The 13515-nt window shown below is 42.2% G+C and overlaps 1 protein-coding gene across 1 annotated transcript in view; it reads right to left on the bottom strand.

The window, feature by feature from the left end:
* The window catches only part of APBA3 (amyloid beta precursor protein binding family A member 3), a 47720-nt gene extending 34241 nt beyond the window's left edge, over positions 1-13479 (bottom strand). The window contains exons 1-2 of the mRNA XM_075201933.1: positions 12386-13479; positions 10138-10177 (exon numbers count right to left, since the gene is read on the bottom strand). Coding sequence (XP_075058034.1) covers positions 10138-10177; positions 12386-13150 — 805 coding nt within the window. The 5' untranslated portion in view covers positions 13151-13479. The remainder of the gene's footprint in view (positions 1-10137; positions 10178-12385) is intronic.
* Between the last annotated feature and the right edge of the window lie 36 nt (positions 13480-13515).

Here is a 13515-nt window from a genome sequence, read left to right as displayed (position 1 = left end):
TTAACATATGAACGTATTTCTGATTTAAAGAAGACAGACTTGGAGAACTTTATAGTTTTCTCATAAACAACAGTTCTCTCAACACATCATTGTCTTATAATATACATGTCTACACATGCACACAGAAGAAAATAAAAGTGATACTCAGCGGGGAAGATATGTTTCAACAGTGCACTTCTCTTCAAATGACTGCTGCAACCGTCCTCATATTAAAGCTTGGCGCCAAAATGGGATCTTCCACGTGCTCACTCAGCGGGGGAGGGGAAGAGGTGCTTCTCAACACATTCCCCTACCACTGGAATCTCCTTCTGTATCTCTGCTAACAGCGATTTCCCCATTCTACTTAGGTGAAATCCTGTTGCTTTATCTTTCTCACATTTTGCTACCACACTGCAAAATACAGGTACATATTTATCTATGAACCAGTCAAAAGATAGTATTTCTGTTCCTTTCCCTCTATATAGAGAGTATAAGGTATAATTAGTCAAGCTGAAAGGCTGCAGCAGGCTTTTCAGTAATGACTGCAATTAGCACAGAACACCTGGGCCCATTTAGCATTACATTTGGAACAGACTAAGTTTGGCACGCCCAAACACTTCCACAACCTTTATCAGAAAATACAGACTAGGTTATTTAACATATCATAGTATTTCTGATTAAATAAGACAGGTTTGGAGAACTTTATAGTTTTCCTTAAACACAGTTCTCTCAACACCGCATAGTCTTATAATACACATGCATACACAGAAGAAACAAAGTGATACTTAGCGTGGAAGATATGTGTCAACAGTGCACTTCTCTTCAAATGACTGTTGCATCTGTCCTCCTTTTGAACTTTGGCGCCAAAAGGGATCTTCCACGTGCTCACTCAGCAGGAGGGGGGGAAGCGGTGTTCCTTAAACACATTCCCCTTCCACTGGCTCTCCTTTTGTGTTGTTTACTTTAACAGTGTTTTGCCCTTTCTTTTATATTAGGGGAAAACCTGTTAGAATGTGTTCCCCACTAGCGCTATTCAAAGCGCGCCATCCTCAAGAATTCACTGCCATCCCCATGGGAGGAGGAACTTGGTATACTCCAGCTGGCTTCCGGGGAACCTCAGCAGTAAAGGCGCTCTCTGCCTAATGGCAGTGCCCGTCCTGCATCAGCGGGGAGAGTCTCTTGCCGACTGCTTCCCACTGTGAGAAGCGCTTCTTACCTCTCTGTCAGCGGGGCCGCCCCCCCGACAGGCGCTTTTTCCCACGAGTCAGCTCCGTTTACACGGAGCCTCTCGCCACTGTCAAAAGAAAAAAACTGCAAAAGAAAAGGAAAAAAACCTATAACCAGTGAACACTGTCTCTCTTGGAGCTCTTCAGGTGCAACCTTCTTCCAAGGGCACCCAATTCAAACTGAGGTATGTGGGAATTGGCGGGGGTGATATGCTGTCAGCTGAAAAAAGTTAACTCTTTGGGTGCCAGACTCCTCCCCCCAACTCAATCCCCATGGTTAAGGAGTGTCCCCCAGATGGATGAAAGAGAAAAAATACATATATTTATCCTTTTTATTTATGTGTATTGAGTGTACAATAAAATGACACATAGCTATAATTAAGGAGGCAGACATAAGCAATACACATATAAATAAAATTTTGTTTTTTTTTATAAGACTACACTGACAAAGGTTTATAATAAAACTGGAGGACAGCACAGTGGCCTCATGACACTGGGGTCATGAGTTCGATTCCTGACGATGGTCTTATCTGTGTGGAGTTTGTAAGTTCTTCCTGTGTTTGCGTGGGTTTCTTCCGGGTGCTCCGGTTTCCTCCCAGACTCCAAAAACATACTGGTAGGTTAATTGGCTGCTATCAAAATTGATGTGTGTGTGTGTTAGGGAATTTAGACTGTAAGCTCCAATGGGGCAGGGACTGATGTGAATGAGTTCTCTTTACAGCGCTGCAGAATTAGTGGCGCTATATAAATAAATGATGATGATGATATACGCATTAATGCAATAGACACCCGCTATTGCTTTACCGCTAGAAGCACCTAATTACAAAATGAGTGACGTGCAGACACCACACCACGTGGGACTGGTACAAGCATCAGAAGTTAACATACACTCGCCCCAAAGGAGTCATAGCTCGAGAAATATCAGCACTTGCTCATGGATCGATCGGACTATACACACTACATGATCATTAGGTGGATTGGTCGGAAAATATTAAACAGTACGACCAACCAAATGAGCCAACAATCGACACTTTGGTACAACTTCTATAGATTGTAAGCTTTCGAGCAGGGTTCTCTTACCTCTCTGTCTGTATGCATTACCCCGTATGGTCTTATTAATGTTTGTTCCCAATTGTAAAGCGCTACGGAATTTGCTGGCGCTATATAAATAAATGTTGATGATGATGATGGTGATGATGGTGTCACACTTTTGCAACTCCCGATTCCGTATGTTAGCTGATTTGCCAGATTATTGGACGAAAACGCTCCAGTGTGTACCTAGCCTAAATGTAAGCAATTCCACTGTGGGATTGATGGCTGCAGGGGGTGTTTTATCCCTTACATTGGTATATTTTAGTGTTCAGAATTCCAATATTTTCTAGGCAGTCAGAATAAAACTCCACCATGCAATTATCTTGGCACCAGTGCTGTGTTTTTCCACTTAGTTTTCATGTATTTCAGAGAATGAAAATAAAAAGTACATAAAAATGATATACACTGGATTATTGGAACATCTTAATGCTAACATTTTGTTGCACTGCATCCAAAACAGCATGTTGAATTTTTCATTAGTTAATACATTTATCCTTTATATAAATTATGCAGAATCCAGGTAAATGCATTAAAAGTAGGGATGTGCACCGGCGACTTTTGAGGTCTCGTGTTTTGGATCCGGATTTTCGTTATTTTTGGGGTTCGGATTTGTCTCGCAAAACACTTGACGAAAGGTCTCGGTTCGGATTTAAGGTTTTGGATTCGGATTTTTTTTGAAAAAAACATAAAAAGTTTAAAAATCAAGTTTTTGGGCTTATTTTCACTCCTAGGCTATTATTAACCTCAATAACATTCAATAACAAGCATTTCCACTAATTTACAGTGTATTCTGAACACCTCACAATATAGTTATTAGTCCAAAACGTTGCAACAAGGTATCTTTCTGGACTGCGTAGAGGAGTGGGTCACCACAATATATATTAAAAACCCTGAACTTTTATGATTCGCACCAATAAATGTACCTGGACTGCGTAGAGGAGTGGGTCACCACAATATATATTAAAAACCCTGAACTTTTATGATTCGCACCAATAAATGTACCTGGACTGCGTAGAGGAGTGGGTCACCACAATATATATTAAAAACCCTGAACTTTTATGAATCGCACCAATAAATGTACCTGGACTGCGTAGAGGAGTGGGTCACCACAATATATATAATAAGAAAACCATCAACTTGTTTGATTCGCACCAATAAATGTACCTGGACTGCGTAGAGGAGTGGGTCACCACAATATATTAAAAACCCTGAACTTTTATGAATCGCACCAATAAATGTACCTGGACTGCGTAGAGGAGTGGGTCACCACAATATATATAATAAGAAAACCATCAACTTGTTTGATTCGCACCAATAAATGTACCTGGACTGCGTAGAGGAGTGGGTCACCACAATATATATTAAAAACCCTGAACTTTTATGAATCGCACCAATAAATGTACCTGGACTGCGTAGAGGAGTGGGTCACCACAATATATTAAAAACCCTGAACTTTTATGAATCGCACCAATAAATGTACCTGGACTGCGTAGAGGAGTGGGCACCACAATAAAATATATAAAAAACCTTCAACAGGTCTGCATTACACTACACATACGGCTGCTCCTCCATCCTCTCCATCATATACATGTTGGAGTTTTAGCGTGTGACAACCTCTTGTTTTTGATAATGTCAGTGCATTTTGAATTTTTTTCAATTTGCCCCACACCACTGAATGTACTTTATCTATGATACGCATCTATCTATCTTGACTGCGTAGTGTGGTGGCCCCGGTACACAATTTGGTACCGAGGCCACAATATAATTAAAAAACCCTCCACGTGTCAGAATTCCACCAAACAAGTATCTGGACTGCGTAGTGGGGTGGCCCCGGTACCCAATTTGATACCGGGGCCACAATACCTCCTCCAAACATGGTACAGACAATTCGTCATTGAGATCCCATCAAGTATGTTAAAGACAGACAGGGTCCAAGTGTTATTGGTTGACTTTGTAAACCAAAAAACTGTCCCTGTTGCACATAGTCGTGCAATGAAGACTGACTTTTCCATTTAAAGGCACCATCTTTCAAGTGTAGTGTTTGTAAGTCTAAGTCATATTATACTTTTGGTAAAATTGGTTTATTTTGTTCCTCTTTATGGTAACTACTAATAGAATTAAAGTATTAAATAGAATTAAAGTATGAAATAGAATTAAAGTATTAAATAGAGTGGTATAGAGTTGTAGTGTGGTATAGATAGAGTGGTCCCCACAATATAATAATAAAACCCTCAACTGGTCTGAATTCCACCAAACAAGTATCTGGACTGCGTAGTGTGGTGGCCCCGGTACACAATTTGGTACCGAGGCCACAATATAATTAAAAAATTGGGCATCAACTGTCACCGTTGTTTAATATCTGATACACCTAAATATGGACTGCACAGTGGAGTGGCCCCGGTAGTAAATTTGGTGCCGGGGCCACAATACCTCCTCCAACTTCCAAGTGTAGTGTTTATAAAGACAGACAGCGTCGAAGTGTTATTAGTTGACTTTCTTAACCCTAAAATTGTCCCTGTTGCAAATATTCGTGCAATGGACAGTTACTTTTTTATTGAAAGACTCAAGCTTTCAAGTGTAGTGTTTATAAAATATAAACAACAATACAGTAGTTTTAGAGCACGTCAATACCTCTTGTTTTAAATTATGACACGGCATTTTACTTTTGGTTTAATTTCTTGAATTTTTTTAAATTTGGTTTTACTTTTTGAACATGGCAAACGACTGTTGATTGGTCATATAATGCAAAAAAAAAAGTTCCAAGATGGAATTGTCCTTGGGCCCTCACACCCACCCTTATGTTGTTGAAATAGGACATGCACACTTTAACAAACCAATCATTTCAGCGACAGGGCCTACCAAACAACTTTGGCTGAAATGATTGGTTTGTTTGGGCCCCCACACCAAAAAAGCTATTCATCTCTCCCTGTACAGACTAAACAGGCTCTACTGAGGTAAGATGTCGTCCTCATCCTCAACCTCTGATTCCTCTCCCCCTACAGTGTGTACTTCCTCCTCATCACACATTATCAATTCGTCCCCGCTGGACTCCACAACCACAGGTCCCTCTGTAGTATCTGGAGGGCAGTGCTGTACTTCATTGAGGAATTGATTATTCATTTTTATAAACATCATTTTTTCAACGTTGTGAGGAAGCAACCTCCTTCGCCGCTCACTGACCAGGTTCCCCGCTGCACTAAAAACTCTTTCCGAGTACACACTGGAGGGGGGACAACTCAGGTAAAATAGAGCCAGTTTGTACAGGGGCTTCCAAACTGCCTTTTTTTCCTGCCAGTAACAATATGGACTGTCTGACATGTCTACTTGGATGGTGTCAGCAAAGTAATCATCCACAATTTTTTCTATTGTGACAGCATCCAATGCAGCGAGAGTAGACATGTCTGCAATGGTTCGCAGGTCCTTCAGTCCGGACCAGATGTTATCAGCATCCCCGCCAGTGCCTCTTTTGGGAAAACTGAGCTTTTTCCTCGCAGCCATAGATGTGGAAGAAAATGAGGGTGGAGCTGTTGGCATGTCACGGTCCTCTTCAGAGGACAATCTCCTGACCAGCAGGTCTTTGCACCGCTGTAGACTTGTGTCCGCCGGAAACAGAGACACAACATACGCTTTAAACCGAGGATCGAGCACGGTGGCCAGAATGTATTCCTCTGACTTTAAAAGAGTGACCACCCTCGGATCCTGGCAAAGCGTACGAAGGGCTACATCCACAAGAGCTACATGCTTGGTGTAATCGCAATGGCTTACCAGCTCCTCCCTCACTTTCTCCAGCTGCTTCTGCAACAGCCTGATCAGGGGAATGACCTGACTCAAGCTGGCAGTGTCGGAACTGACTTCTCGTGTGGCAAGTTCAAATGGCTGCAGAACCTTGCACAACACGGAAATCAGTCTCCACTGCGCTTGACTGAGGCGCATCCCCACTTCTTTGCCTATGTCGTAGGTGGCTGTGTAGGCCTGAATGGCCTTTTGCTGCTCCTCCATCCTCTGCAGCATATAGAGGGTGGAGTTCCAGCGCGTCACAACCTCTTGTTTGAGGTGATGGCAGGGCAGGTTCATGCTTTTTTGATGTGCCTCTAGTCTGCGGTAGGCACTGGCTGAATGCCGAAAGTGTCCAGCAATTTTGCGCGCCACCGCAAGCATCTCCTGCACACCCCTGTCACTCTTGAGGTAATGCTGCACCACCAAATTAATGGTGTGGGCAAAACATGGGACGTGCTGGAAATTGCCCATATTTAATGCCCGCACAATGTTACTGGCATTGTCTGACACCACAAATCCCCATGAGAGTCTAAGTGGGGTAAGCCACTGGGAGATAATTTCCCTCATTTTCTCTAATATGTTGTCAGCGTTGTGCCTCTTATTAAAGCCTGTAATACACAATGTTGCCTGCCTTTGCATGAGCAGCCATTTTGTAGATGCTGCTACTGATGCAGCTGTTGCTGTTGCTGCGGAAGGGGATGCATCTACCCAGTGGGCTGTCACAGTCATATAGTCCTTCGTTTGCCCAGAACCACTTGTCCACATGTCCGTGGTTAAGTGGACAGTGGGTACAACCGCATTTTTTAGAGCACTGAGGACACTTGATCGTACTTCTCTGTACATTTTTGGTTTCGCCTGCCTAGTGAAGTGGAATCTCGAGGGGATTTGGTACCGGGGACACAATACCTCCATCGACCCTCTAAATCCCACTCCACTGATGGCGGACACCGGGCGCACGTCTAACACCAACATTGCAGTTACAGCCGCAGTTATACGCTTTGCAATAGGGTGACTACTATCGTATTTTGTGGTCATGGCAAACGACTGTTGGACGGTCAATTGTTTTGTGAAAGACTTAGCGGTCTTACGACTTCCCCTCTGGGAAGATGACCGACTAACAGCAGCAACAGCAGCAGTGGCAGTAGTAGGCGTACCGCTGCAGGATTCCTCGGATGAATCCCGTATTGAGGAGGACTCAGTCTGGCTGCTGACTTGGGCTGCAGGACTGAATCTGATGGAGATTGTGGAGGAAGTTGACGAGGAGGGTGTTGCTGGTGTGTATCCAACTGGACCACGGGATTTAGGTGTCCCTGTACCGATGAGGGTCCTAGCCCCAGTTCCTGAACTAACCACTGAACTATGAAGGTTATTCAGGTGACGTATAAGGGAGGATGTTCCTAGGTGGGCAAGATCCTTACCCCTGCTTATTTGAGCTTTACATAAGCTACATATGGCCATACATTGGTTGTCTGGATTTGGATAAAAATAACTCCAGACCGAAGAGGTGCATTTTTTGGTCTTCTGACCAGGCATGACGATGGGCTTTTTCATCCCATGGACATCAGCTGTTTCCCCCCCTGGTGCCTCATTTACAATAACCACATCACCATCCTCATCATCAAGTTCCTCCACAGCGCCAGCTACATCATCAATAGCCTCCTCCCGAGCCACCTCTTCCCGTACAGTGATGGGAAGGTCAGGCTTGACAACCACCAACATCCTTGGACTCGCCTTGTGGATTTGTGATAATTTCTCTTTAGAAGGCAGAGTTGTTTGCTGTTTTGTTGCTGACAGCATAACTCTCTTCAATTTTTTGTAGGGGGGGGGAGGAGGAGGAGGGCTAAGATCCGTGGGTGAAGCTGAACCACTAGTCATGAACACGGGCCAGGGCCTAAGCCGTTCCTTGCCACTCCGTGTCGTAAATGGCATATTGGCAACTTTACGTTTCTCCTCAGATGATTTGAAGTTTCTCTTTTTGCTACTTTTTCTTAACTTGGGCTTTTTGGATTTTACATGCCCGGTACTACGAGATTGGGCATCGGGCTTGGAAGACGACGTTGATGGCATTTCATCGTCTATGTCATGACTAGTGGCAGCAGCTTCAGCATTAGGAGGAAGTGGGTCTTGATCTTTCCCTACTTTATCCTCCAAATTTTTGGTCTCCATTATATGTAGCACAAGATACTGCAGAATGTGTGAACTTGGTAATATTGCAGTACCAATGGACTTATACTGCTGGATTGGTTTTGCAAATTTGGTTATAATTATTATATATTTATTTTTTTTTAAATTTTTTATTTTTTTTTACTTTTTTTTTTATTTTTAAAAAACTTGGGAATAGTGGGGAAATAACTATGCCCTTAGAAGCACAGAGCACAGGACACAGCACCACTGGACTGAACAGGACACGGCACAGGACCCAGCAGCACTACGGAACTCAGCAGGACAGAGCACAGGACACAGCACCACTGGACTGATACTGCAGAATGTGTGAACTTTGTAATATTGCAGTACCAATGGACTTATACTGCTGGATTGGTTTTGCAAATTTGGTTATAATTATTATATATTTTTTTTTTTTTAAATTTTTTATTTTTTTTCACTTTTTTTTTATTTTTTAAAAACTTGGGAATAATGGGGAAATAACTATGCCCTTAGAAGCACAGAGCACAGGACACAGCACCACTGGACTGAACAGGACACGGCACAGGACCCAGCAGCACTACGGAACTCAGCAGGACAGAGCACAGGACACAGCACCACTGGACTGATACTGCAGAATGTGTAAACTTTGTAATATTGCAGTACCACTGGACTTTTACTGCTGAATGTGTGAACTTGGTAATATTGCAGTACCAATGGGCTTATACTGCAGGATTGGTTGTGCAAATTTTGTGGTAATTAAAAAAAAATTAAATTAGTTTTTGGTATTTTTTTAAAAAACTTTTTTTTATTTTTTTAAACACAGGGGAATATTGGGGAAATAACTATGCCCTTAGAAGCACAGAGCACAGGACACAGCACCACTGGACTGAACAGGACACAGCACAGGACCCAGCAGCACCACTGACCTCAGAAGGACAGAGCACAGCACACAGCACCACTGGACTGATACTGCAGAACACAGCACAGCACAGCACAGCACAGCACAGCACAGCACAGCACAGCACGAGATCTACCAGGACAGAGGACCACCTAACACACCCTCCCTCTACCCTGATCAATGCCCGAGTGAAGATGCCGGCGACTAGCGGGAAATTTATAGGATCCGAGTATCGCGAGATCCGACAACGGGATTATGAGTCAGAGCCTCAGTTTCAGATTTGAATTTGGCGCCAATACCCGGATCTGTCTCGGATCCGACTCGGATCCGCAACGTTCGGGTGGGCTCGGATTTCATAAATCCGAGTGCGCTCATCCCTAATTAAAAGCAGTTCTAAAAGGAAAACACATGCTTCTAATCCACCTCGGGGTGTTCTCTGGAATTATGGCAGACCTCCAACAAACAGGTTTGATAAATGAAGAAATTAATGACTTGTCAATTCCAACATGAAAAATAATAAAGCAAATTTCAAGTTACAGGTTCCTGAAAATTCAAGTTTGCTGACCAATTTTGATAACAGAAAGGCTTTTGTTAACAAGATTTATTATGGGTGCGCTTCAACATTATACAGGGTGATTCAAAAGTCGCAGTACACCCTTTTATTTCAAAAACTCTACAGGAATTGGGCCGATTGGCCGATTTCAAGATGGTGCCTATGTTTGGTACATACCGTAAAAGATAGACCATGTCACCCATACCTTACTGGAGTATTTAGGTTTCCCAATTTCCTGTAGAGTTTTTGAAATAAAAGGGTGTACTGCGACTTTTGAATCACCCTGTATTTAACTTATAATACCAATTAAATAAGAAGGACAGAAATGTGGTTGAGTAATGTTCTACACAAAACAAGTTAACATGTTTATTTGCATTATGAATAAATATAAAATAAACTAATGCTAACCGTATGCTTGGTTTTCTGACATACAAATGAGTGGACTTATAATAAATTACAATATATACCTTTTGCCACTGCTGGGTTATGTTGGGACAGCTCCAGAGTCTGAGGGAGGAAAAGAGACCATAAAATACAAGAAGTATCTATACACATACAGAGAGAGAGAGATAGAAATAAAATGTATTTTGTAGAATATATATATATATATTAGGTTGTATTTGCAGTATAAAAAAGTATGTAAATACAATACATACGATGTGCATATATTCACAAATATTGGATATAACGCCTATTGAAATGTATTACTTTCTCTTGTAAGAAAATGAAGGGAAAGTCACTTACACAAATAGCAATTATTAAGCCTGGCCCAACATGGGTTAGGACATACAATCAGGTCAGGCCACCAATTTGACAGTGGGAATCAACAAAGGGGGGTCAGTTACATATAAAACACCTGTCTTTTGCTTGGCCCAACACTGCTTTGGGCATGAAATCAGGTGGCACAATGGGCACAGATCGCTTTTTCATTGTTTTGAATAAGTAGCTGTAGATTTGCAAGTGTTGATTTTTTTTAAATTAAAAATTTCAACAAAAATAAATCCTGAATCACTTTGTCCAAATTAAATTTATTTTTATATATATTTTTTTTTTAGGGGGGACACTATTATAGCATTATATTATATGGGAAATGTGAATATATAATAATATTAACAAATTGGTAATGGTGGATTTAATTATTTATGTTGCACATTTTGGCATTACATAGTGCCCGAATAATATAATAATTAATTTTGCCCCCTTAATATAGTGAATTTTTTTCCCCTCATAAGTTATTAAATTAATTTTGCCTCTTAATCAATAAATACTGATTGCCCAAATAATTTAAATGTCAATGGTGCTTTCGCTTATGTTCTGAATGGCAAAATAGTTGAAATAGCATGTGTGAGCTATCAAGCCATTCAGAAGCAGGTATTAAAACTGTCCTGTCCTGGCTTTTGGATGGCAGTTTTGATGGTGGTTATAACCAAAGGGATTTGGACAAAACCGCCGGCGGCTTACCTTTTTCAATCCTCCATACATTGCATTAATTTTGAATCACGGACGCAAACCGCCCCATAGTAACTGCAGCGGTTTGGACCACTAAACTGCCAGCGATGTGTGGCGGTTTCAAACCGCCACCAAACTCGATTCTTAGTAAATCTAGCCCATGGAGTGTACAGTGTTTAGTGCCCATTAAGGGAAAATTACTTCACTGTAGTGAGGTGGTGGATAGTATTCCGCATGAGGTTTTGAAAATAAGGGAAATGAAGAGGGGCCGGATGGATGCTGCGAGCTATGGCGAGCGGAGGTTGAGACATCCCTAGGTTGTAGCTAATATCTGGCAGTCTCTCGAATCTTCGCTATCTATCCTGTTCTTTCACTATTAGATTTTGTGGAAATAGTTTTTTTTAGTAAGGTTTATATACATTTAAAGTATGTTTTTATTTCCTGACTGTAAAGGGTGTGTGGGTGGTATTATAGATTGGTGGCGGGGTGAAATGCAGAGAATTGTGTTAGAGGATGTAATGTTTCTTTGACTTATCTAATTCTCATTTGTGAAGTGATGCATTAGCTTTTGTGCAGGGTTTGGAGTATAATTGGGTGCTATGAAAATGTGAAGTTTCGTTCCTATTGGTCCATTTTACCCCTTGATGTTGTATATAGTCCATTTTATTTTGGATAAGTGATTTGGAATTCATTTTTGTTGAAATTATAATTAAAAAAAAAGAATAAAAAAAGTCAACCCTTGCAAAACTACAGCTACTTATTCAAAATAATGAAAACGCTATCTGTGCCCACTTTGCACCTGATTTCATGCTCAAAACAGTGTTGGGACAGGCAAAAGACAGGTGTTTTATATGTAACGGACCACCCTGTGTTGATTCCCACTGTCAAATTGGTGGCCCAATGGCATTTAACCCTTGCAAAACAGCAGCTACTTATTTAAAATGATATAATATGGAGACTTTGCCCACATTGTCCCCCGATTTCATGCCCAAAACCTTGTTGGGTCAGGCTATATACTATTGCACTTTGTATAATGGACACCCTTTAGTGTTAATCTGATGTGAAATCAGAGATCCAACTTGATTGAATCCTTTAAAAATAAGCTTTTCTGAATAAGAAGCTGGAGCATGAATAACAAGTGAATAAGAAGCTGGAGCATGAATAAGAAGTGAATAAAGAAGCTGGCCGAATAAGAATCTAACTACAGCCTCGTGCACAACCTATGGTAAAAACAGTTCCTAAATTCTACATTATGCCAACTCTTACCTCCCGGTCACTTTCCTGCAGGGGTTGCTGCTGTTGTCGAGTGTCTGATTCAGCCAAACTAGATAAAAAGTCCTGGTTACTAGGCTTAGAAGATGACGGCGACTGTTCTTCCTTCCACCTCAAGCTCTCAGCGCCTGACTGTTGCTCATTCTTGGGCAATGTCTCCAACCTAGCCAGCGACGTGCTGGTACCCCCTGCAGTTAAAGTACATTCATCATACTGTAAGAGGTTAAACATGTCCTCATTCTCACCGTCTATAATAAACAGTCCACGGCTGCCCGAGGACACCGTGCCAGATTCTGCTAATAGTCGCAGTTTCTGCGCCAGCCCTTTCCCCATTGCTATATGTAAAAGACATGGTTGGCACTCATTCTGTCCCCCATGGTGACTCTCATCCAAGCAAGGGTCTGCCTCACAGCGTTTGGAATTGGGAGAGCAGAGAGCCAGATCTCTAGATTGAACGGCAAAATTCGGTAACTCATTTAGCAGCTCATGCATGTGAAAGGCGCCTCCCTGCGTTGCATCCAGGTCTATGCCTATTATCTCTGGAGTGAGTGGGGGTCTAGTGTCCATATCTGGACAGCTGTCAACACGAGGGTGCGCTCTACTCGCTATGTCCATGGAACCCTCGGTGGTGGAACACGAGCATTCTGCCACACTGGCACCAATGTGTGGGTCCAGAACCTCTAGGTCCATCTGCAGGTGCTCAGGCAGAGTCCCCGAAACAAAAGAGGACAACGGAGACGTCTGCCTTTGGAAGTCCATGTCGTTCTCCACTATAATGTTACCCCAAATGTAAAAGGGTGCAAGTGCAACGTGTCACAGAGGGTGGGGAGAAAATCGAGAGCTCACACAGCCACCACTGACACCATGATATACATTCTTCTGTCAGCCCTCTTCACCTTCACATAGCACCGGCCAAGCAGATATATCCTTCGCATAACACCCCCCTTAACTCTCTAGCAACTCCCCTTTTAAGTACCTATAACTTCTACAAGTCTAACTCTATAACTTTAATAGCCCTTCAGCTTAAGTGCCCCAATCATTCACTTCCGTTCCTTGCTATGTGCGGAATCCCACTGGTCTGACATAGTAGTCAGATAGGACCGCGCAGGGGACACTGGGAGGTG

The sequence above is a fragment of the Mixophyes fleayi genome, chromosome 1, assembly GCF_038048845.1.
Source record: "Mixophyes fleayi isolate aMixFle1 chromosome 1, aMixFle1.hap1, whole genome shotgun sequence".
Taxonomy (NCBI): Eukaryota; Metazoa; Chordata; class Amphibia; order Anura; family Limnodynastidae; genus Mixophyes; species Mixophyes fleayi.
The sequence above is the reverse complement of the archived record's forward strand: the minus strand, read 5'-3'. Positions and strand labels throughout refer to the sequence as shown.